This window comes from Seriola aureovittata, chromosome 2 (assembly GCF_021018895.1).
Source record: "Seriola aureovittata isolate HTS-2021-v1 ecotype China chromosome 2, ASM2101889v1, whole genome shotgun sequence".
Classification (NCBI taxonomy): Eukaryota; Metazoa; Chordata; class Actinopteri; order Carangiformes; family Carangidae; genus Seriola; species Seriola aureovittata.
In genome coordinates this window covers 25,438,374-25,464,247 of record NC_079365.1, presented here as the reverse complement: position 1 = coordinate 25,464,247, position 25,874 = coordinate 25,438,374, and the positions used below count along the sequence as shown (strand labels likewise).

At 40.4% G+C, this 25,874-nt stretch overlaps 1 protein-coding gene across 3 annotated transcripts in view; it reads left to right on the top strand.

The window, feature by feature from the left end:
* The window catches only part of slc12a5a (solute carrier family 12 member 5a), a 153,737-nt gene that overhangs the window by 111,140 nt on the left and 16,723 nt on the right, over nucleotides 1-25,874 (top strand). For all 3 annotated transcript variants that reach the window (XM_056396249.1, XM_056396258.1, XM_056396266.1), the window contains exons 4-10: nucleotides 9,026-9,172; nucleotides 18,693-18,747; nucleotides 19,707-19,837; nucleotides 22,744-22,991; nucleotides 23,343-23,554; nucleotides 24,923-25,090; nucleotides 25,346-25,444. In XM_056396249.1, the coding sequence (XP_056252224.1) occupies nucleotides 9,026-9,172; nucleotides 18,693-18,747; nucleotides 19,707-19,837; nucleotides 22,744-22,991; nucleotides 23,343-23,554; nucleotides 24,923-25,090; nucleotides 25,346-25,444 (1,060 nt within the window). The remainder of the gene's footprint in view (nucleotides 1-9,025; nucleotides 9,173-18,692; nucleotides 18,748-19,706; nucleotides 19,838-22,743; nucleotides 22,992-23,342; nucleotides 23,555-24,922; nucleotides 25,091-25,345; nucleotides 25,445-25,874) is intronic.

The following is a 25,874-nucleotide window of genomic DNA, read 5'->3' as shown; positions in this document are numbered from 1 at the left end:
GTTTCAAGATAATTTATTGATGATTGTTCAGATCCAGATGTATCTTAAATCTGTTCTTGATACTTTTGTGTTCTTGTTTTGTTTTTACAGGGTTTTAGTTCAGATAGTGTTTTGTTGAGGTCTTATCAGGCGTCTTTTCCTGACCTTACTGGCAGATTTTTGTGTTTGATACCACTGTTCATATTTCAAACTGGATTAAAACACTATTGTGTGTTTTTGCAGTGGAAAGATTTTCAGCTCACCTGTCCTCTGCTGCTGACCTGGATCTCAGATAGCAAGAGATTCGGTGTAGCTACTGTTCACCAGAACATGTCCATTAGTGGATAACGAGACTTTTAGCCTTGAATCTGATAGTGCGGCTAAATAGAGGTTTCACAACTGGTGGTAACACATGAGGCTTTGTGGAGTCTTTTAACCTAGAATATTCTAGTAACACATGTAAGATGCTATTTCGAGGTGGTGAGCCTTCAGCACCACAGAGGACTACTGGCTACAGCAGTCAGTGTTTTACAGATAACCAGTGAATAACGTTTTTACACACACATGTGTACACACACACACACACACACACACACACACATAGAGAGAGCATTGACCGCTGAGTGACTGGTTCGTCCACAGCCGGTCAGGGAGGCTGATGTTCGCTGGCCTCTCCTCTCGCTGTCTGTTTAATAATTCAGCACACCTGAGTAGAAACACATTTCCCCTATCAGCTCCTGTTTGGCCAGCAGAGCGTGGAGATGGTGCTACGAGCTCCCAGTCTGCCTCCCTCGCTGTCATTAGGCCCCCCACACACACACACACACACACACACACACACACACACACACACACACACCTCCTCCACCTCCTCCTCCGCCTCACCCGCTCCACTTCACGCCTCTGTCTCTGCCTCCACAGTGACGATACTGCAAATGTCCATCCTCTCCTCTTCTTCTATCTTCTCTTCTCCTCTTCTCTTCTACTTTCCTCTCCTCCTGTCTCGTCTCGTCTCCTCCGTCCTCACTCTTGTCTCGTCTCCTCTTCCTCCTCCTCTCCTCTCCTTCCTCTCTTTGTGTCTCCTCTCCTCTCCTCCTAACATGGTAATTTGATGTATTCATTTATTGATGAATTAATCATCATAAACACTGATGGATGGGAATCCTCTGACCTGTTGGAAATGGAAACAGACAAAACTTTCATGATGTTGGATTCGATGATGTGATCCATGTGTACGTGGCTATCAGCCGGCCTTTGAGGGAAGGTGCAGCTCCAACAGGGAATTAATAAAAAATTTGACACCACAACTATTGGGGATTTCACTGTGCAGTGGATGCGGGTCCTGCCGCTGAGCATAAAAATGTAAAAATCCCTGTAAGAAGCGATTTAACAGATGACACTGGTTTTGTCAGCCTAAGCAGGTTGGCAGGGTGTCCCAGTGCCCGAGGGCCTGGGCACTTCCTTCCCTCTCTACTGTAACGTTAGATGTACATGTATATGTAGTCTCCCCACATTCCTCCCCCTCCTCCTCTGCCCTCTTTCGCTTTCATTTTCTCTCCCCTGCAGCTAGCTGAGAATATGGAGTTCCTTTCACCTTCCCTTTTTAATTCTTCTCTTCTAAAAGCTCTTATGTCTGATAGAGAGGAAGTGCCACCTTTGCTAACCTCTGCAATTCAGGAGATGTCCGTCGGAGGGTCCAGATAAAACTGTGGGGGTGTGAGCAAAGAGAAGGAAAGGAAAATAATGATCAATACAGACTATACATGATAAATAATATACAGTATGAAACTGCAGTTTTAAAGGAAGCTATGCTTGTCAGCATCGCTCCAAAGTGACTCATATGAGTGTTTTCTAATCTGCCACTTCTCTGGTTGAAGTTCAAGTTCAGTCTATTAGTCAACTAATGATTCAACCCTAGCCTATCATCCCTTTGCTATTTTAATTTACAAAACCACACTTTTTCATTATGTACTATATTTTTGATTAAATTGATAGTCTTGGAAATTGGTTTCCCTTATGGACTGAATTTGGGGTTTTTCCCATGTCACAGTCACACACTTTGTCGACCCAGTCATCCACCCAAACCCAACACTACAGCAAAGGTCCCACTACTTCTACATTTGCTTGTCAGGAGGTTTAAACACAGATTGGTTTAAATAATTGAATGGAAAACTCTGTGCTATTATTTTTACATTGAGGACAGTCTTGGAATTGAAAGAAATGGAGGATTTTTTTTTTTTTTTCTTTCTGCAATACCTTGTTTGGATATTGCTTCAGTGAGCTTCAGAGTTCAGTGGATCGGCCAGTGGAAGTGCATCTGATATAGATGTAGAGGGTGTAGAGACAGGGTCTGGTGAGGAGCTAGTGGTAAGTGGTAGGGCAGCAGGAGGCAGTGAATCTGAAGTAGATGCCAGGACAGATGTAGTGAAAGGTCCTGTTGTGCGTCTAACACACCTGAGCCATCCATTCAGTGGGGTGACTGCACCTCCCAGGGGGTTGGTGGGCAGCTGTTCCTTCCAAGTTTCAACGGTGCCACATTGGCCTACCTGTGGCTCTGCAGCAGTCAGTGTTCCCTTTGCTCATGGTGGCTCGCTCTCCAGGGAAATCATCACACCGCTGGCTCCCAGCCCATTAACCAGACACTCATACAGTGTGTGCGCACGCACGCACGCGAGTGTGTGTGTGTGTGTGTGTGTGTGTGTGACCATGTGCGTCTGTCAGAGCGGACACTGGTCGGGACCGCAATCCCTGTGTACAAATGAACAAATGAAACACCAATTGAATGAAAATAGAAAAGCGGCATTTTCAATAAACGTTCAGCCTTTTTCCCCCACAGGGTCACTGATTCAATGCATACACAAGCGGTACATCGCTTTCACTTTCCGGCGATTTCTCAGTGCAAAGTCATAAGAAGCATCCAATAGTTCACCAGATGTTTTTGTTTGGGAGGCTGTTTACCAAAGCCGCAGAGGTGTTTTATCGTGTTTAGGTCCTCAGACTCGATGTAAGCCCTCTCAGTATCTATTATCTGTGTCTGTACATCTTATGTAACACCCAGGATTTTTAGCAGACAAACACTGTTTTTCAAAGCCTGTTGTTGAATGTGGATTATAATTTATCACTCAGCTGCGAGACACTCGTACAGCGGGCCAACATACAAGGTCTGCTTGATTGTGGTTCTCCATTGTGTTGGGGAGCAGGCGAGGAACATGACATGACACAACACTCCACTCTCCTGTGCAGTGTTGTGGGGCATAAAAACCTTTTTGTTGTAACACTGAATAGTATATACACACCTTTTAAGGGCAGATTTGTATAATCTGTAATTATCATTTTCAGTCACTGTGCTTTTTAACCTGCCCTTCTCTAAGTCTACACGAGTGAATGAAAACAGGGCAAAACTAACTTACTTAATTTTTTTCACAGTTGTACTTTAAGCTTTTCTGACAAAGTATTCTGCCAAGATGTTATCTTTTTTGGATCCCACAGTCTAACCTTAATGTGCTGTTTGAATTTTCGAAGCCATACTTTTTTCTTATCTATTTTTGATAAAAATCAACAATCAGGGAAGTTTTTCTGTTTCTGTTTTGATGTGTGAAACTTGAAATGGAAACTGCAAAGGATTTGGCCGAATAAAAGGGACTGCGAAATATATGCGTTCACCTTTTTGACTTCAAAAGCCACAAAAACAAAGTCGGTGAAGTTTTAGAAATCCTTCCTAATTAGATTCACCCACCTTGAAAGGACTTACAAAGCATTGTTCCTCTTGAAGGTGTTAAGTCTGCTATTGTACGCTACAGTATGTAAATGCACACAGGTTTTCCCTTTAATAACCTGTTATTACAAACTGACCTCAGCCCACTTTGTGCAGCGGCAGCAGTTTAGGGTCTAGCAACAAAGTGCTGATGGCAGGGGAACCTTTCTGCCTGCAACACCTGACTGCTAATGTATATTACACACCAAGTCCCCGAAGGAGCTGCCAGTGGAAACTCAGTCTTTTTAATTACAGCATTGCTACTGAGGGGGAGAGGTGTGAAAAGCAAAGAATTTGGAGGTAGAAAGAAGTGACAGTGTCAGAAATAAAATGACTTATGTGGTCTTTTTTTCATTTTAACAGATCAATTTTTATTTTTTATTTCTACGTAAACTATTATTCTTGTACTTATTTACTGTAAATGTGGGTTAAAATCTGTCTCATTTTCTTTCAGAACAAAATTCAGTTAAAAAAAGGTAGACTTTTTAGTAAATGTAATTTAGACTGACCTTAGAATTACTGTTACTGGATAATGGACCACCGACATTTAGAAAACTGCACAGAGATAATAAATATTCTGTAAATATATTGTATGTAAACATCTCTTAGATAAAACAAATAGGTGGGAGCCCATTCAAGGTTTCAGTATTCATAAAAAAACTAAAAAAAAAAACTTTATTAAGACCTTTGACAAGCAGATGATGAAAAATCCTCTCTGCCACACACTGAAGGGCACAGTCACACTGAGTCACAATCTGATTTGCATAGCTTAGACAACAGACAAACTGTGCAAATCAGTGTCATATAATGGGGGAGGTGACGGAGATGGACGAGATTTGTTTTCCGCTGCTCCATCCAGCGACCTGTGGAGGCCACGATGTGGATCTCTGATTAAAGCTCAGTGAGGCTGAAGGTTGAGAGATCCCCTCCTGTGAAGATTAACTTGTAAAAGAGGCGAGATTGTAGGTTACATTTCAGCTCTGTGGAAGATAACTGCATGCGCACACACACCCACACACACACACGAAAATGGTGACAAATGCGATGTGACAAAAGGAGAAAAGGATGTTTATAGGTATCAATCAATAGAAAATTAAACAGCATACAGAATATTGGATTCAATTTCAGTTCTTTATTGTTCCACAAGAGGAAATTATTTTCGCAACAAAGCAAACATAAAGAAAAGCAAAGTAAGACAACTGAGGATATTAAGGCTGCAGACTCCAAACACATAATACAGAATACAATACAAGGTTTATGTGATAAGCAAAGCAGCACTGCAGCAATAAGAATAGGCATAAAGTGCTACGCTGTGCATAGAAACCAAAAGGCATGAGCATGAGCAATCAAAATTTGAACCTGTTGTGTTTAATTTTCAGAAAACTGTATCTGACCAGACGATGTCAAATTCCATAAAAAGAGGATGGTCTTGTCTTGCCATGATGGATTTAACTTTCTGTGTGATTTGTTTACTATAAATGTCTGACAGACAAGCTGCAGCTCACCAATGAGTTCACTCTCCACCGTGACAAAGTTGCCCCGTCAATTTTGCACATTCAAATTCGCATACCAGCAACTTATTACAGAGAAGGTCAGGATTTATTCTGCGATGGATCTGTAAACTAATGACAGCATCAAAAACAAAAACCTCACACCTCACATCTCTGCATATTGCCTCAGTTTTCACATCAAACTCAATTTCTTGTCATTTTAAAGGTTTCCTGCGGTGTGTTTGTACCACTACACTAGCAGCGCTATGGAGCAATGATTTACAGACAGGAATCCAGGGATGTGCCAACAAAGGCAGTGAAGAAGAACGCAGGTTTCAAACAGAAACCTTGTTTGTTTACATGAAAACTCAACAAGGCACCTTTAAATACAAAGGAACAGTACTTACAGCTTCAATGATTTACATTTCTCGACCGTGTAATAATAATAGTAATTTCTTATGTTTATGATCTTGTTTAGTCGATTTATAAAAAGTGCAGTTTGCTTAGGATCAACAGAACACATGAGAACAAACACACTATATTAGTATACTAGTGGTGTGGTGGCTGATCCCTTCTGTGTTATCACTGTTTCTTACAGATGCTGCAGACTACGACTAGTCATGCTACTGTATATCGAGCTGCGTTAATGTAATGTCACATAAAGATGAGAAACACGTGATGCAATGTATGATATGATATGGTTCGAAATGTTTATCAGCCATTCGCTGCTGTTCTCAGCTGGATCAGGGGTGTTCAAAGTGATACGCTCACTAATTACAGTTCCGAGTGTGAGCTCTTGCGCTGTTGTTTATCCAAAGAAAATTAGAAGATAATTATATTTGTGAGACCTGTTTGGACTTGCTTTCGCTCCGTTTCTCTCTCCTGCTTTTGCTCTCTCTCTTTCCTCTCTTCAAACCGTACATTATTAATGCTGGAAAGCGAACCTCTCCAAACAAATCACATACTGTAGCATCAGACACAATATTATTCATTTGATGTCAGCCACTTGTCAGGAAGATGTGATTATAAGTCTGGTTTATGAATTCAGCATCTGCTGTCACGTCCCGGTGCAGAGCTTCTTTTTTAAATCCTCTATCTTGTGTAGTGTCCATCCTGTTACAGCAAATTTAATAACCAACTACTGTTGGAGAAATATATTGGTGAGCAGCAACGATAACCAAGAAGTGTTCAAGATTCCCTCCAAACAACATCATTGTTTCACAATGCATAAGCAGAAGGAAGAAGATAAAAAGGTAGATATAAATCAGCTTGACTGATACCGATTTTGATGTTTTTGACAATTTGTTTATTCAAGAAACGAGCAGGATGTTTTACAGTTGAAAAACATCCTTTGAAATTAGTTGAAATTTCTTACCATAGCAGCTATTGTTATCCTGACTTAATTGCTTCAATTTGCAAAACTCGTACATTGTGCATGTTGAAAACAGGCAGACACAGAGCAATTAAAAAGAAATTGGAAAAAGAAGAGCTTGTAACAATCAACGCCACGACTGTCAAAATTGCCGAAGCTATTACTTCATTTACTTGAAGATGACGCATTCAGCAGGTAAACTGCTGCTGATAATGCTCTAATGGAATAGTTTTGGGAACATTTTGGAAAGCATGTTTATTTGCTGTCTTGCCAAAAGTTAGAAGATGAGAAAGTCAATACCACTCTCATGTATTTATGGTAAGACTGAAAAAAGACAGAAACAGCTAGCCTGAGTGTGCGAACATAACTAAACCTGCCTGTACCAGCACCTCTAAAGCTCACGAATTAACATTTTATATCTTGTTTGTTTAATCTGAACAAAAATCAAATCTAAAAACAACTGTTTGTAGCTGTTTCCAGTCTCCATGCTATGCTAAGCTAAGCTAAACGGCTACAGCTGGGTGTAGCCTTATATTTACCAGCCAGACATGAGAGTTGTATCAATCTCCTCATCTAACTCTCAGCCAGAAAGAATTTCCAAAAATATCAAACTATTCCTTTAACCTGCTGGTGCTGCAGTTCTGCATTAGGATGGCATCGGCTGGGCTGCTGTTTGTGTGTTTCGCTTGTTGCTTCAGTGGTTTAACAGTATATATATGATCCCATCCATAAAAAGATTAGTATTTGGTTGACAGAACTAAAGTAATCTAACAAGCAGCTCCAATAAATAACATTGATTCAGTAAGCTCTCAAGTGTGTGGAGCCTGGTGGAGCTTGTAATCCCCATTTTGCTGAAATTGCTCATTTGAGATGAATTCTTATCACACAGCTACATTTAGTTTTTGATTAGTGAACTATAAACCTTTTTAGGACAAATCCTTGTGTGTAATACCGTCTTCACTGACATAAAGCGCAGTTAATCAGCCCTCTATTCATGCTGTTTGTTAAAGCAGAGATGCAGCAGCAGCGAAGGTTTGTTCCCATGTTATCGGTGATGTCATGATGTGACAGTTAAGGTCTGCGCTCTCACTTGGTAAAGTGGGTCATGGCTGGATATCGGCATAATTACCCTTCATTGGCCAAGCTGTCCTTGAGCGGGAAATGAATATTTCTCTATTATGTACAGGGTCAGCTGATGTGTCCTTCAGATTTAATACATGCTATCATGATGGTGCAGACACACACATAGAGGACATGTACTGTACACAAACAAATAGACGCTTACAAACACACACACACACACACACACACACACATCAAGAACATCCCAAAACCCTTCAGGAAAAGAAACTTCCTATACATCTTCAGTCAGTAATTGCCTTCAGTGGAACAGCCTTGAAACTGATTTTCATACTGTGTGAGGACGTAGAGTGCAGCTCTCTCTTTGTCCACTGATCCACAGCAGGGACGGCACTGCAGCAAAACCAACTAGAACAAATCCACCACAAAAAAAAAAAAAAAACTCAGCCTATGAAGAAATAAAATAATAATCCATCCATCCATTGAACAGACTGGTCCCCTGGCTACCTCCTGATCTCAAAGTTTTCTTTGTTTCTGGACTGGACTCAGAGTAATTATTGTTGTGGAAATCAACAGAGGATTTGCAGAAAGCAATGTGGGAAACCCTTAAATTAAAAAGAAAAAAAAAGAGGCTATTAAAAAGTACAGTTGGGCGCATGATGTAGATGGAAGAGCCGTGATCCTTTTTATCAAAATGTTGAATTGCAAAATACAGTGTCTTTTTGTAGCTATCCTCGAATGATTTGCAAACGTTACCATCTAAAATGAATATTAAGCTGAGAGAGAGAGAGAGAGAAAGAAAAAACAATAAATGAAAATAAACAAAGCTAGTAATAAAGCAACAGCAGCTATTTCAACCCAGCACAGTATTAAAATACCAAACTAATCTGTGAAGTCCTACTAGTAAATGTCTGTTTTGCCTCGATGGCAGTGTGACCATCTGCAGTGTGTTTTCCTTGAATTGTTCTGTTTTCTTCACAAACTATAACAAATCTGCACACTGTGCTTTCCCAGCATGCACGGCCGCTGTGTTGACTTTCACTGATTCACACAGACACTCAAATGTAGCAGGAGTCATTCAGTCGATGCTTCACATCTGGTGTGTTGGTGTTACAGCAACAGACAAGTGACGCTAAGCTTTATTAGCGTTTTACCGTCTGTAGTCTGATTGCTGTCTGAGATTCAGAATTATATTAAAACTTAAACTCATCACTCAACAGTGCAGGCCAACTCACAGTGCAGAACAAGTCATGATGACTGCAAATAAAGTTTAATTAACCTTATTGGTCCATGAATTCTCCACAAGTCAAAATTTTTATGACAATAACCTCTCTCCTCGTCTTCATCCAGGCCCCCCAGCTCGGTACTCTGATGGGTGTCTATCTGCCGTGCATCCAGAACATCTTCGGAGTGATCCTCTTCCTCAGGATGACCTGGTTGGTGGGAATTGGAGGCGTCATTGGGACTTTCATCATCGTCTTCATGTGCTGTGCCACAGTGAGTGTGTTACCTACTTTTACTGTAGCCTGTCTGTTCAAACACACTGGGGGGGGGGGGGTTTGGCCTGGTTTATCCTGAAGTCCACACGTTTGAAAAAAGCACCAAAAAGTGACCTCAGAGTGGAGAGCAGCATTCTTATAGCACCCTGTACATGGCAGCAGATGCAGTGGTAATGAGCTGTGCAGTAGTGAAAGATACCAGATGTTCACCATTATTACCTTTGCTGATTACAGTGGAGATTAACGGATCTAAGGAGCTGCTGGGATTAGGGATGGGCAATGTGACAATAAATCCCATCAGACAACGGCAATTTGTCTATTGTGAGAAATTAAGTTTGTCATTTTTACTACAGCTATCGCTGTAACACCTGTGGATGATTTTGGCCATTAAAGGCAATGCTGCTAATCAACAAACAGTATTTTTATATGATTTTTGCATGAATGGAATGAAATTCCTCGATTTGTCAGATATTTAATTCACTGGATTAATTAAAACAGTGGTTATTCTATCCATCAATAGTTCCTCACTTAATTTTCCAGAAAATCTAATACATTACAAATTATATAGTATAAAATCGTATAAATCACAATGGAGGATTTTATTATCATCCACTCTTACCGTGAAGATAGGCAGTATTTTGGTCATAATTAACTCCCTCCTCTGTGGAATAATAAAAATAAAAAAAACACTAGCGCAGAGCCAGCCTTCCTAATTATTTTGCCCAGTCTCTTCCCATCTGAAGCTGAGATTTAACTGCGCACAGAGCTCTGCAAAGACTCATAAATTGTCTTTCAGAGTCTCGAAATGACGTTAGTCTCCTCAGAAGGTAGAGTCAGCTCTGGCTGTTCTTAACCAAGTCATCCATGTACTCAGAATAAACCACACAGCGCAACAGGGCAGCTCATTTTAATGTGTTTTTAATAGTTTTTGGACAGTGGAGCTCTGAGGCACAGAGAAACCAAGTAAACTTTACAAGGCTTTGGCTAAAGGTTTTGCTTTTTTCATGGGATTTGTTGATAGGAAGAAAAAGCAGAGAATATTACTAGTCTTATCTTTTAAAAAAATCAAAGTCAGATACATACTGTATTACACCGCTATTACATTTAAAACATCCATACTGTAATACTGTATAAACATAGGTTAAAAAAAAACATTCAATTTAAACCTAGTTAGGATCACAGCTCAAAATGCAACTGTGCAGCTTTAACTAGACTGTTTCTACTTTCTTTCTACACATAGATTTGTACATAAGGTTCCTTATCACTGCTTGGTTCAGTAAGGGGACCAACATCTGACTAACACGGTAGCCTCTTACCTCACACAATAAGATACTCATAGTTAAGAGTTTTATTGCCTGTGGGACATGATGTCTATTTTTACTTGGCAATAGTGACCCTGCTTCAACACCAGCATTTCAAGGGAGGAGGTTTTAACTTTTATCTTATTTTAGCCACTTTGCTCATACTGGCTGTTGGTGGAGTATAATGTTGCACCTGCAGTCACATGATGATACCTGTGAAGGCTGTCTTGCTCCAAACAAGGTTCTCTTTGAGGTATGCATAGAGTTGTATTTTATAGACGGCACGCATTCAGTCTGTAGGAAGAACAAAATGGACGATGACACTGTGATGTTCTCTGGTTCCCTTTAATGTTCCCATTAATGCCACAGAGCTGTAGTCATGTGTCAGTGTGACTTTGGTGTAAGACTGACACTCCGTCGTGGCCCTGAGACTCGAATTACAGCAGACACTGTCCCACAGGATCGACAGCGCTGCTGTCAGTGATCTGAGTGGCTGTTGCAAATTGATTGTGTTTGACTTGTTTGATGCATTTGATTGTCAGGGAACATATATTGTGCCTCTTCCCTGAATGCCTAACATGTTATCTATTCAGTAGAAAGCAGGTGGAAGCGTTTTACCTGCAGTGCTTTTCTGTTGAAAGCATGACAATAACCCGCTTCAGCTGAAGAGCTTCCTGTCAGGCATCAAGAAGCATTATGTTTCAATTTGAATTTTTCTTCTCATTGAGCAGTATAATGATGCCTTGCCTATATTATTGTACAGCGCAGTTTAATTCAAACTGTGTGGTCTATCAGCTGTCATGGTTGTGAATCTTCTCCCTGGTTTGCACTGTGCGTTGTTGCAGGACTGTATGTTGGCATGTCAGTGTGTTTGTGCAGCCTAGATTCTCCTCTAGCACAGAGTGTATTTATAGAACAACCCCCTCAAATCCCAACCATAGCAAAGTTGCCTGCACAGACACACAGGCAATATGCTTCCCAATCATGTTTCTGTGTGACAGTGTAGAGAGGGCTGTGAAACGGCAGACTGCGGGAAAGCAGTATGTTTTTTTACTATTTTTGTTGTACACATATGGAAACTGATATAACATGTCAACGCTGAATATCTTATTTTTTTAGCATTCGCTTCTCTAAAAAATAAATATTTTAAAATGACTGGTAATTTTACCAAAGATACAGTGCAATAACTGTTTTTGAATGTACTTATATCGGACAAAAGATCACTTTGAAATTGTTTTCCCATCTTAAAACAGCAAGAATTTAATTTGTTTTAATATCGATGTATTAATTTCCCAAAAGAGAAACTATTCTGTTGAAGCTTCTGGAAAAAAAAAAAGATGCAACGCTCAGTTTTACACTAAAAATAGTGTCATGTGCTTTAAAGATCAAAGCTGGTTCAGACTCAGTTTGACAGGAAGCCATACGAACACAGAGAAACACAGATATCCAAATATCTCATGCTGGCAGACACTCACAGATACTAAACTTTCCACACATGCAAATACTAGTGAATATTTGAATTCTTAAAAATATATTCTGCTCCTTCCTGGTTCTCGCTCTCATTTTGTCTCGCCATTTCTGTCTCTTTCTCTCTCTCTCTCTCTCTCTCTCTCTCTCTCTCTCTCTCCTCTCTCTCTCTCTCTCTCACACACACTCACACACACTCACACACACTCACACACACTCACACACACACACACACACACACACACACACACACACACACACACACACACACACATTATCAGTCACACCGAGCTCATTGCAGAGCCCCGGGGCGATAAGCCTGAGCGTGAACGGTGGGTGAGAAACCCCCACCTCTTTCCTCCTGAGCTCCTTACATAACACATAACCACCCAGCCCTCCAGGGGTTGCCAACAACACACCGCAGGAGTGTGTGTATGTGTGTGTGTGTACATACATGTATGCAGCAATCCCCGCCTTAGTGAAATCCACAGGACTTGAAGAGCGGAGGAATTACGCGTGCTGTAAAGCTCGATAATGTACAGCGTGACCCCATGTTTTATTCACACGATTGTATATCATTGACAGAGCACTTTTCATCTAGATGCTCAGTCACAGCAGCACATGTCTGAACCTGTCCAACACTTCTGCACCGTTATTTTCCGTCACACAACATTTTGACACAACATTAACGAGCCGCCGGACCCTCGCTCGTTCTGTGATTGATGATTATATGAAGAATGTGCCTCCACGTGGAACAGCTCTGACACATTATACCATTAACAACGACGAATACACACAACCACCCATTTTAAAAGTCAGTATATTTCTGCAGACAAGTGTTCTCCAAGCTGGTACATTCAAACATGTGCTGCGTGTGTGTATATGTGTGTGTATATGTGTGTGTGTGTGTCTTTGTCTTTTTAGCCCAGATAATGAATTCAGGCTTGTCACCAAGATAAAATGAGGTTTAATATTCTAGATGGAAAGTCATCTGTTGTTTGGCCTTCCTCATTACTTCCAGGTCTTGAATCCAAATGCTGCGAGAGGAAGGGTGGTCTGCCCTCTGTCGTGACTCATTTAAATGCTAAGGATGCTTTTCTCCCTCCATCTCTTTCATTTTTTACTCTCATCTCTTTCGTTTCCTCAATTTCTCAAACCCTTTTTTCATTTTACGGTCTCATTATTTCCCCTCTCGTCTCCTGTCTTTTGTTTCCTCCCTCTCTCTCTCTCTCTCTCTGTCTCTCTCTCTCTTTCTACCTACCGTCCAATTTTTGTCCTGCTTTGCCACCTCCTCCTCTTTCACACCACCGCATAACGTCTTCTTGTGTTCAGCCTCTTTCCCCGATGTCAGTCTGAAAAAATCTCCTCCATCTCCTTCACCTGACACTTTTGCCTTCCACAGCGCACCAATCCACCGGGATTTTAAGTGATAAACAGTGCACCGAACATAGATTTCCACTCTACCGTTGTATGTGAATTGATGAAGTTGTACTTGACAAAACTATTCTGCATTTGTGTAATGAAGCATGCTAATGAAGCACACTCTCAGGGCAGCGCGAAAGCTCCATTCCTGTCAAAACCAATTTCTGCTCAACTCCGAGGTCGACTAAAGGCCAAATCAGAGTTTGTCTGGAGGAAACAGACCTAAAGTGTCCTTTGCAGTCAGTGTCGGGGGGTATATCAGCTAGCAGACATTTCTTAAGAATTAAAATTAGCTTCTTCAATAAACACATTCCTCAGGCTCAGCCATAATTGTGAAGGCTTAGCAATTATTCAAGTTTTGCTAGCATTCAGACTGCCTTACCTCTTTTGTCTGATATATAAGCTGTCTGCTGTTGCACCTCATATGGAGGAGACAGATGGCAGGCGGCATGATCTGAGGTTGTCTGCTGGCATGCTCACCGGCCAGAGAGTGTGTAGGTACGTGCGAGTTTGGAGGTGCAGGCACTGACTCCAGGCTTCATAGAGAAAGACAGCGTTAGCAAACCAGAGTAGGCTACACACTCCATCACACAAACTCTCCAATCACAGTTTTAGGTTACCTGCATTGCCTGAAAGTGGGACGATTAAACGGGCCACAGGCTCTGGGTCAGTGGGAAAAAAGATGTTGCTCATCCTGGCCACTACAGCAGAACACTGCTGCCTCCAGTGCCAGTCCACCAATCATCTGCTAATTCAAACACGAGTACATCAGGAACAGTTATTGGGTTTCAACTGTCTGAAGAGGGAAAAAAATAGACAAAAGAACACTAAAACAATTCAAGTCTTAGATTTTAGTGTTTGACTTTTAACATTGACTTTTGGACCATTTACATTTGCTGAAAAACTCGGTCTGACCTTCTGAGATCAGTGCAAACTTTGCAGGACGGCCAGGAACAATCCACTGAGTTTGTGACAGCAGCTGATTGATGGCGTTTGTTAATGTTCCTGTCTGCAGTGACGCCCCGGAGGGTCATGTGGAATAAAAGTAGGACACTGCCAAAAGTAAAGGTAAAGTGCCCAAATGGGAAACCACCAAAAAAAAATGTTTAAATCCAGGCAAAACAAAATGACAGACAGGCCATTAGAAACTAACCAGAGGATAGAAGTGAAATCTCACTAGAGACAAACTGGAGCTCTGAGAGGTTATGATGGTGGCAGGTTTACCACAATGGGCAGGTATCTAATTTCTTGCTGACCACTCCTGATATTGATATGATAAAGTCAGAGGGAAAAAGTCACACTCACCAGTTGATGCTCAATGTAGACGACAGGAGTAGTATTATGTTTGTACTGCATGGTAGAGCTAATTAGCCCAAGTATAATTCACAGTGCAAAATGATAAGGAAAAATGTATTATTGTGTTATTCTAACAGACCCTTGTTTGATTGCTAACTATAGAAACCACACTATACTACATATATACTACAATAATGTAGTATGTATATTGTGCATAGCCAGTTATAAACTTTAGGAGAACGTCAGCCTACGCTACGTTAGCCTTACCACTGTAGGTAGTAAAAATGATTAGTAAACAAGTTAGCTGGACATGCTAATTTTTGCAGTTTACCTTAGAGCACATAAACACGCTGTTAAATCCATCCCTTACACTCTTTCCCTCATGTTTGTACCTTTGGAAAGGCAAAAAAAAAATCAAGTACTCTCTGAACTACGTTACAATCGCACAAACATAATCACTGTTCAGGGTAGCGGTTGTTAAACGTGTTTTTAAGGACAACATCAAGGCTTTGGGGAAAAAGAATGGCTCCTTTTTTAATAATATTGCTTCTTTACCTTACCATTACTGTAACGTATGTAATCGTATGCACAGGATATTATGTGGTGCTTGACTGTACTGCTTGTGTAAGTCATATGAGTCCGTTCGTGGCTGTTCTGTGCGGGTGCGTGGTGATTCAGTGATTCAGTATGCGACGGACTACCTCTGCGTGGCTGCTGCCCACATCAGATAAAACACTTAAACAATTACTGTCTTATCTGCTGTGGTGGGAGAAGAGCTTGTGGCCTCATTAGGACCAGATTAGAGAGAGGAACAGAGCCCAGTCCCACTCACTGTTGACTCCGGATCGTCGGTCCACCAGGCCCTCAGGTGACACTAACCACATTACAGTCTTCACAGAGACAGATGTAATGATAGTCAAACATAACCGGCATGTCGTCCTGTGGCTGGGAATCACCACACTTTGTTCCATTAGAAGTCTCACTCACTCTCCTTTGTCTTGCTGTGTCTAAGATACTTAAATGTTTCATCGTCAGGGCAGGAACACCACAGCAATGACCCCTGAATGATAATAGTATGTTATACATCTGTTGTTATTAATTTGTTAATGGTAGTAGTTGGTGTATTAGTACATTATTACAGTCAGAAGTTAAAGTTTTTAATCCAAATACACAGGATTTTTTTGGGCTGATTCTAACATTGCTATTGAAAGGTTTATTCATCTGCTAATATTTATTTTTTAACATCAAAAATATATTAAAGCTGAGCAAATGATATATGGGTAACACTTTACTTTATGTCCGTCTATTTAGCATTTATTAACTTTATGCAAACATGTAATAAATGGATTATAATGCACTGTAATTTAGTTGTAAGCATTAAGCAGCATAACTATTTATAAGTGTATTTGTCAACAATTTTAACTCCCCCTCACCCATAACTGGAGGCCAGTGTATAATGAATGACAATACAGTGAAACTCAGCTGTAATTATACACAATTATAAGGAGACAAATACTGTACATTAATAAACACAGCAAAAATCTCCTTAAAGCTGTGTTTTATTACATTACAGTGTGTTATAAACCATTTATAAAATGTTTGTATGCTGCTTATAAATTGAAAAATATTTGCACATTCATATATTATATATAGAGCTTATTATAGATTTTTCAATGACGTAGAAGGAAGCTAATTGATTTTGTTTTAAAAACACTTCAGACATGAATTGTTTTTTCGAGCAAAGTATTTAAAATGTTAAAAAAAAATGTTTAAATGGGATCTTTAACTACAATGAGCATGAAAAGTAAATGCTCTGATGTGGACAAGCCTGTATTATGAACATTAAATAAACGACTTATCTTTGTTATTGATCTGCTTACATATACGCTTATAACAATATATCTGTGATAAGCTAAAACCAGCAGACGTATCCTTTTGATTCATAATCTGCAAGATCAGGAGTATTTTGGTCAATGTTTTTCCATTTAATATACTGTTATAATTTACTGTTATTTACTGTTAAATATTTGAAAAAAATGTAGAGAACAGTCTGTTATTGGTTAATCAATCTGTGAGCCGATGTCATGACAGCACTCACTGAAGAGGGAAGGTGCTGCAGTGGGAAACAACAAACAGCCCACTATTATTCATAACAAGAAACAACAGTTACATAACGAAATCTTAAAAGGAATAACACTGTATCACTGTTGTTGGGACATAGATTTCAGATAACATGAAATGCTCAGTTCTCTCTTGAGTCCATGTGGTTCAGCTTCTCAGTAGTATATTGACCATATCTCCTCCTCTCTGGGGAGGAGAGTTTGAGCGCTGCAGTAGAGCCATGATTTGCTCGAGCATAGTGTCTGGCTGCTGCATAGTCTATATTCTGATATACTTTGTTATACTACAGGTGCTGTTATAATGTGACCTCTTTTCCCTGGGATTTTTCATTGCCAAGGTTTCTGTAGACATACAGTAGCTGCGTGTCACGGTTGAAATTTTAATTACCCAGTTTGTCTTCTGTTGTACTGTTGCTGCTGCGGTAAATGTGAAATATGTGTTACAAAGAATTTTAGCCAGGAAATAACGTACCCCATACCGAATACATACATCAACAGTTTGAGTGCTTTTGGCCAGAAGCTGAATCACTGACACTATATACCAACATTGTGGACAATAAAAAGTCGTATTTTGAATATGTAAAAAATAGGAAGTAATATCAGCAGTGATTACAGCAGTGAGGCTGGGAAAAGGGAACAAGTACAAGTAGGAGCTGTTTCAGAAGAAGGCACTGATTTTTTTACCAGCCTGCTCTTACATTTCCTCATGCTTCTCTTTCTGTCTCCATCGCTCTCTTTCATGTGAAGACAATGTAAAAAGACACTCAGAAATTCAACAATAGCATTTGAAAGAATGATGAAATCTTAATGCTGTCTTTGTACTGTCACACGCACTATCCCTCTCTCTTTCTCTCTCTCTTTCTCACTCACCCTCTCTGTTTCGCACTTTGTCATTTTTTATTTTTCTGGTCTGTTCTTCCGCTCGCTGCCTGCATCTCTCCCTCTCTTCCTCTGCAGGGCAATGAGGGCTGGCTGTTTGCGTTGCAGGCAACTAGTGGTCTCCACTCTGGCATGCCCTCACATTTCTTCCGGTGTTTTTTTTTCTCTCCCACTCAGTATCGGAGTTACATGAGAGTTGTCATTGGTTGTCTGAATGTGCTCTGACAGCTGTTGACAGGCCCCGTAGCATTATTATTTATCTAATCAACAACCAGGCAGCTTTAGCATTTAGCATTGCTGTAAAACGCTGCTGTCCCCATGTAAACTCCAGTACAGGGTGTTTTGATGTCACACACCACAGGCCAGATGCAGTTATGATGGACATCACTGGAAGGACATTTAAATATGGAGAGATTACTTTTAAAGTAAACGACTTTGGCAGACAACATAAAATTCAAGACAGTTTATGATTTTTTAGCCATGCTAAAATGGCAGCGTTGGTTGAATATCAACAACTATTTGATGGACTTTAGCAATCCCCCTGACATTTTTTCCACTGCCTCCGTAGGTTCACATTTGTGGTTCTTTGTCAAATGTCCTGATAACTATTGCATGGACTACAATGAACTTTGATGCAGACATTCATGTGTCCCTCAGGAAGAACTCAAGGATGATAACTTTGGTGATTCACTGACTTTTCTGACCATCAAAATTCTTTTTGTCAAATACTTTGTTTAATGACCAAATACCTGCAAAGCTAAATACATTCCCATCAGCCTCAGCTGTACTTCATGTGTGGTGCTAACTGGCAAATGTGAGCAAGCTAACATGCTAAACTATGATTGTGAACAAGATAAACATTATACCTGCTAACATGTTAGCATTGTCATTTTGCTGACACTTGCCATGACACTTTTCAAGGATTAAAGGATGAGAAGCTTCGCATTCAACTTTTCATATTTACAGTATATGTGGAATCTGGTAAATATGATCTAACTTTCTTTTTCCTGTCGACTCCCTTCTCTCTGTGTAGACTATGCTGACTGCCATCTCAATGAGTGCCATCGCTACCAATGGAGTAGTGCCAGGTGGGTGAGCAGACGCTGGCACCACACAGCCATCACTGTTTGAAGCTGTCCGCTTCTAAATTTCTCTTTTCACTGATTGCTTTTGGCACATTACACCCAGCGCAGCTTGATATCCCCAGAAACATTAAAAGCTTTAGTCTGGGATCTTGTGCACTTTAACTTGTTGTCACACAACATTATTTACACAAAATAAAGCACCAGCCAAATGCCTGAAATATAAAACTGAGTATATGTGTGTGTATCTGTCTGCAGACATGTTAATGTACACGTCAAACAGTATAGCTATATATTATAATGTGCTTTTACATAGTAATGATGGCCTGCGTCGCACCAGCTGATGTGCGTACAGCAGAAACACAGGCTTGTAGAGAAGTGTGGGACTGTACATCAATTATAACTGTCTCTGTTATAACTGGTTCCAGCCTTTATGCTGCTGCAAAGTGCTGATTAAAGTCTATTTATTTATGTTCAGTTAATTTATCTGCACACTCGTAGAAAATACAAACACTGTGGTAAAACACAGTAAGAAAAGATTAGTAACAAAAATAGCACAACCAAAAATACAACTACGGGAAAACAATATGACAAATGTAAATTAGTGCAATTATACAAATGTCTTAAACCAGATTATTAATTGATCTATGAGAATGTAATCAATTCCACGTGACAATTCATTTTAGTCATTTTTACAAGTGAAAATAAATATTCACTGGGTGTGAAGCTGTTTTTCTTACACTAACACTTTTTGGGCTGACAGTTGCACAGAGGCTCCAAAATGGTGGCACACATATCAAACTTAAATAATCACTAATTTCTTTCTCTTATACACTTAGTGAAACACACGTTGATACAGTTGCATGGACATAAAAGACTTTCAGTAGCGTGTAAATTATATACGTACTTACAGACCACACACATACTTCTGATTGTTTGTTAACTTTGATGTGTTTGTTGCGTAGCTGGAGGCTCCTACTACATGATATCCCGTTCGCTGGGCCCCGAGTTTGGTGGAGCAGTGGGGATCTGTTTCTACCTGGGGACCACCTTCGCTGGAGCCATGTACATCCTGGGGGCCATAGAGCTCCTCCTGGTGAGAAACATCCTCTGCTCTCCTCTCAATAATTCACACTAGGTGTTGTAGATATAAAAGAATGCGTTCCTCTGCAGGTGCGTGGTTTATTTCTCACCACAGATTTATTTTAAGTTTGATTCTGGTTTTATCATTTTTAACGTTTCCAGAACAGCTAGCATGTGTTGTTTTGTTTTTTTTTTTAGACAGGAAATTAAAAGCAAAAACAGATCACATCCCAGTGAGTGGGTTCATGTTGATGTGAGTAAAGGAGAGAACTGTCAACCCTCTATTGTACAGCCCACTTGAAATGACATCCATTTCAAGCTAATTCATCCACAATGAGCTAAAGGGAAAATGATGGGACAGCGGTTGCCAGGTTAGCGGAGGATGACCGCTCAAATCACAGCTTTTCCTTCCCTGCAGTGAACTCTTAAACATCAAACTCTGACAATTTTGTCATGGTGATAACAGTGTCACAAAGGATACTCTCAAGAGGAAGCTGATGTCATTGTGCAGCGATTGCACAATTACCACGAGCGAATATGACCCCTTAGATTAAATTATATTGGGAATACATAAAAGATTTGCTATCAGGTTGCTCAGGTCCAAAAAAAAAAAAATGGTGCCAGTGTTGGAAATGGTTCAATGACAAGAGGCAAGGAGCCAAACAAAACCAGCCACACAGAGGCAGTGATGTCTACTGAGAGCACAGCTGCATCGCCCTGCGGTGCTTCATGTTCATTTCTTTCTTTCTATAACTTTTAAGCAGGTAAAAGATTCATGAGATCAGAATCTGTTTTTCAAGGGAGACCTGATGCAGCCTGATTTTTTATTTATTTTTTTATTTTTTTACTTTCACTTCATTATTCAAAGTGACATTGTGTTCATCAGTTTTCTGTTGGGTTTTGTCCATATCACTCTCACTGATGTCATTTTCAGCAGACATGGAGGCTGCAGTAGTTGTTTCTTGGAGCATTTAACCCAAATGAACAGTTATGAACTTTCTTGCTGAGTGTGAAACGAGAAGATTGATGGCACTTTCATGTCAGTACGTTCAATGTGAAGATCCCATCAGCAGCAGGTACTGTAGGTGGCTGCTAGGTGGATTTTGTTATCTTTGGACAGAGCTAAGCTGACTGTTTCTCCCTCTCCAATCTTCTCATGTAACTTTTAACAAAAAAGTAAATTAGCGTTTTTCCCAAAATGTTGAATTATTCCTTTAATGTTTGTCAAGTTGATCAGAATATGTTACTTTCCAAGTCGTTATTTCTGCACCTGTAACAACCTTTATAGCTGCATCAGGAAAATGCTCTTTTTTTATACTTAACATATTTTTAATATAATCTAGGAACAGGTTGTGATATTCCTGTAATCTTTGAAAGCAAAACTCTGTGCCGCTTAATTGCTGACACTTCAGTGCAGTAAAATTACTGGTGAATTAGCAAATGTGACAAAAACCCTGTGCTCTATAAAAACTGAAACTGAGCATAGCACAGCACCACCATGAGCCATGTCTTAGTGAACGTACAGTTCTTCTCCTTCAGCTTATTTTCCTCCTCAGTGCTTTGAAGCTATTTTTTCTCAAGCTGTGTGTTCTTCAACGTGGATTCTGATAAGTTGATGAAATGCAGAGATCTTTCATCTCGATCTTCATTCCTCTCCTCCTCCTCCTCCTCCTCCTCCTCCACCTCCACCTCCTCTGCCTTTTATTACACACTTCTGCCACTGCAGCCCCTGCTGCATGGAGTACTGGGTAATTATGCAAATACTGCATTAGTGGGAGATCAAGACACTGGCGGACTAACAAGATCATTCCTTGAAACAGCTCTCGTCACTTTGGTCCACTGTTATCAACATACCAGAGTATGTTTTTGTTTGTTTAATTTTTCCGTTACTCTCCTTCTGGATGCCTCTAATGGATATGTAGAGTTTGATCATGCCTGGAGGTTAATTCTGTCTTCTGGGTCAAAGCTGGCTTAGTTTCCATTGTAAAATAACAATCCCTGCAGAATTGTAAGGAGCGGATCTGGAGAAGGCTGATTTGAATATGTTTCATCCTTCCACCCAAGCCAAGAACACAAACTGATGCTGCTATTTTAGGAAGCATGAACAGTTCACGGTGAAGCAGGAGATTTGTTTGCCTAGTGATATGCTGTTCTTAGCATCAGACCCCTTTCTCCAGCCAAATGACCGAAATGAGCCACGACTCCCCGCTTGTTCGCTTCAATAGTCTTTGCCCTTTGTGGTGATTAAACAGTTTGTGTGGAAACTAAACGATTATTTAAAAAAAAGAGAGAAATTCCCATGCTTATGTAACCGCCTCGTCATGAATCATCTACAGCTGATGGCAGATCCTGACAGGCTAATTAAGGGTTTGCCGTTTTATATATGATGGGACTATTCTTAGATTGACCCGTAGTAACAGTGTAATAATGGCAGTTAATTTCAAATATTAATACCGTGCTTTAGTTCTTTAATTAAGCTGAATTAAAATAGCAGTCAGTACTATGTGTGCTGCTTCAAGCTCCAGTAGAGGATTGTTAATGTGAGCATCACATGTTTTCACACTTCACATAGTTGTCCCCCCTCACTGACCTCATCCCTCACTGGCTTTCTCACCTCTCTTTTATTCTATTTCATCTTTTTTTTATTTACCCAGGGTGAAATGTATTAAATTCAGTAGTAAACAATGAGCTACAGGAGCAGGCTTGTGACCTGAGATCTGCCAGTTTATATCCCCAGACAGACTGGGGAAAAGGGAGGAGGGAAAGTGGATGAGTAACACCTGCACTCTCTAAACAACTACCATCAAGATGCCCCTAAGCAACAATGAGATTGTATGGAGCTGTTATGAGACAAATACAGGTGTGTTTTCCCTGGATACAAAAAGGTAAAGAAATAGTAATGTAATTTCTCCACTTCAGATATACATAGCTCCCAAAGCGGCCATCTTTCCCCTGGAGGGACTGGAAGGTGCCGAGGCGGAGGCTGCCCTGCTTAACAACATGCGCGTGTACGGGACCATCCTCCTCATCTCCATGGCCACGGTGGTGTTTGTCGGCGTGAAGTACGTCAACAAGTTGGCCCTGGTGTTTCTGGCCTGCGTCATTCTCTCCATCCTGGCTGTGTACGCTGGGGTCATCAAGACCGCCATCGACGCGCCAGACTTCCCGTAAGCGGCCAACATAAGACTGATAGCCACGCTTGGTTGAATGCATTGGTTGAATGCTAGACAGCCATATGCTTTGATTTGAAAGCTTGGATATGAGTAAAACTTCTCTTAATTCAAATGATTTTGAAGTTTGAAATTTAAAATCACATTACAGTCATTGATTAAGTGGTTTTTAGGTTTATTTTGTGCTTGTTCAATCTGATCAAATACATCAAAGTGAATTAGATTGAATCAAATCGCAGGCAGAATGTGACATTTTGTCATTTGATATTTTGAATCTTTACTAAAGGGGTCAAAACAAATTGCTTACGACCAGACACACCAGACATTTTGTGCCTTTCTTCTCTCCAGTGTCTGTCTCCTGGGGAACCGCACTTTGGTGTGGAAGACCTTTGATGTGTGTGCCAAGACCGTCGAGACAGCTAATGGGACAGTCACCACGCAGCTGTGGCGCATGTTCTGTGACTCACCGTACCTCAACGCTACCTGCGACAAGTTCTTCACCGACAACAATGTGACGCGGGCCCAGGGCATCCCGGGGGTCACCAGTGGGATCCTGGCAGGTTGGTTCATGAAGTCTGGATCTGCAGACAAGTGAAGACCAATGTGTCATTTTCAGTTTGATAGAACACAATCCATACACATGCGTACACACATGTACAGTTCACACATATTTATGTCTCTCATCTGTCTGTGTTGCTGATTCACTGACAATTTATTTGTAGTGTTTGCATCTCAAATTGGTTTTAGAATGAATTATTGGCTATGTACAAGAATGCAAACGCAAAAGTTGACTTAAAACAAGTTCAGTCTGTGTAACTTTTAATACTGCTTTTTCCTGTTGTAGAAAAAACCTGTTGTCAAATGGGGAAAGATAACAATGTCTGTATGTCAGTAGGACTGGTTACAGATTTCTTTTTTTTTATGGGAAAAGCACAGAGGACATTAAGAGGAAACAGTGAATAATGACATTATAATGAAGCTTCCTACTGATATATTTTGTTTTCATCACATACATTAGTTACTGTATGTCTCATACTAAGATGCTCTATTTTCACTGTATTACAGTCCATGTCATTTCATAATTTAAGAATTGCCTTAATAGTCCGTGATGCACGTTTACATTTTTTTTTTTTTGACTTGAAAAAACATCTGATCTTTTGCTCTGACTCTGCTGTTGCCATCACTGTTGCTCACTCCTTCTTCTGTATATGTGACTAGATAAAACAAGATAAAGTTCATTCTTTCGGTGCCTGTTGAAAGTATTTGCAGGAAGCGATGAAGTATCACAAAGACAAAGCAGAGGGAAGTAAAAGCGGCACTTTATATTTCTCAGCTCTGGGCTTAACAAAAAGCCCTTAGCCAGAGGAAGTCCGGAGCTGGCTTGACCTTGTTTCACTCAAGTGTTATTTGCTGGGCCGACAGTAAAGCCTGTGTCAAGGATTCACATTTGTAGATTAGAGTCCATGGTTAATACAGTGCCAACAAAAAGTGTTCACCCCCCTCCTCCCCCAGGAAGTTTTCATGTTGACTCTAATCAACAGAAAAATGCCCTTCAATGTCAAAGTGAATACAGATCTAAACTGATTACCATTATAGAATACAAAATACATGTTTGCATAAGTATTCACCTTCTTTAAGAGGACACAACTGTCACCAGCAGTTGGTTTCACAAGTCTCTGACTAACTGTGACATTGAAACGGAGCAGTGTAAAACAAAAACCACATTTAAATCAAGTTTGATTCAGTGTTGTAAAACGTGACAACTTCAGAGGAGGTGAATACTTTCTCTCGGCACCTTGTGTTTAAAAGACGTGGCTTTATGAGACAACAATAATCAGCTGCAGTTCATGCTAGTGATTTCAACACCATGTTTTTACATGGAACATTGACCTCCTCTGTTCTTCCCTTCATCCCTCTCATCTACCCAGAGAACCTGTTTGGGACCTACTACGAGAAGGGGGACCTGATCGCCAAGAAGGACACGTACTCAGTGGAAGAGCCGGACGATCCTCTGACCAACGCTAACCGCTACGTGTTGGCCGACATCACCAGCTTCTTCACGCTGCTGGTCGGGATCTACTTCCCCTCTGTGACAGGTGACATTTAAAGAAACATTTCTTAACTCCCCAATGAACTCTTGTGTTTTTGATGTGTGAAGTTTATCTAGGACAAAACAAAATGATGAAATAGATGCTGACTAAAACTGTAAAAAAAGATTTCTGTTGTTAACACTTCTATAGTAGTATATGTACAGAATTTAATTACTATTCCACTGCCTCTAACACACCCTTTGTTTTTATGTGTGTGAATCTCTGATCCTGACGATGTTTGCGTCTCGACTCTCTGCTCAGGGATCATGGCCGGCTCCAACCGCTCTGGAGACCTGCGTGATGCCCAGAAGTCTATCCCCGTTGGAACCATTGCGGCCATCACCACCACCTCCACCGTCTGTATCCTTTCACTACTGCCCCCTGCAGGATAACAGGAATAACTGCACAGACCAAATAAAAAAAAACATTTGAAATAGTGTCAATTTTTGACACAAATATTATATAAATGCACTGATTTCCATAAGATTGTGCAGTTAGGACACAATACTAATATCTTCAAGTTTAAGTTAATAACTGAATGAACTCCCCGGGGCTGTTAATGATACACAAAACCCTAATTCTGACCTTCTTTATACTAGATATCTAAAAGTACTCCTTGAGCTCCAGTCAGATATCCACTCAAATGGTATTTTAAGCTTAGTGACGATATGTCAGACAGCTCTGGTCCAATTTTGGCAGGACTTGAAGCAATGATGCACCATGGTGTTTTGCTCTGCCGCAACAAAAACACACTGATTGGCCTGCAGGGAGCACCATAATTAAAGGTCAA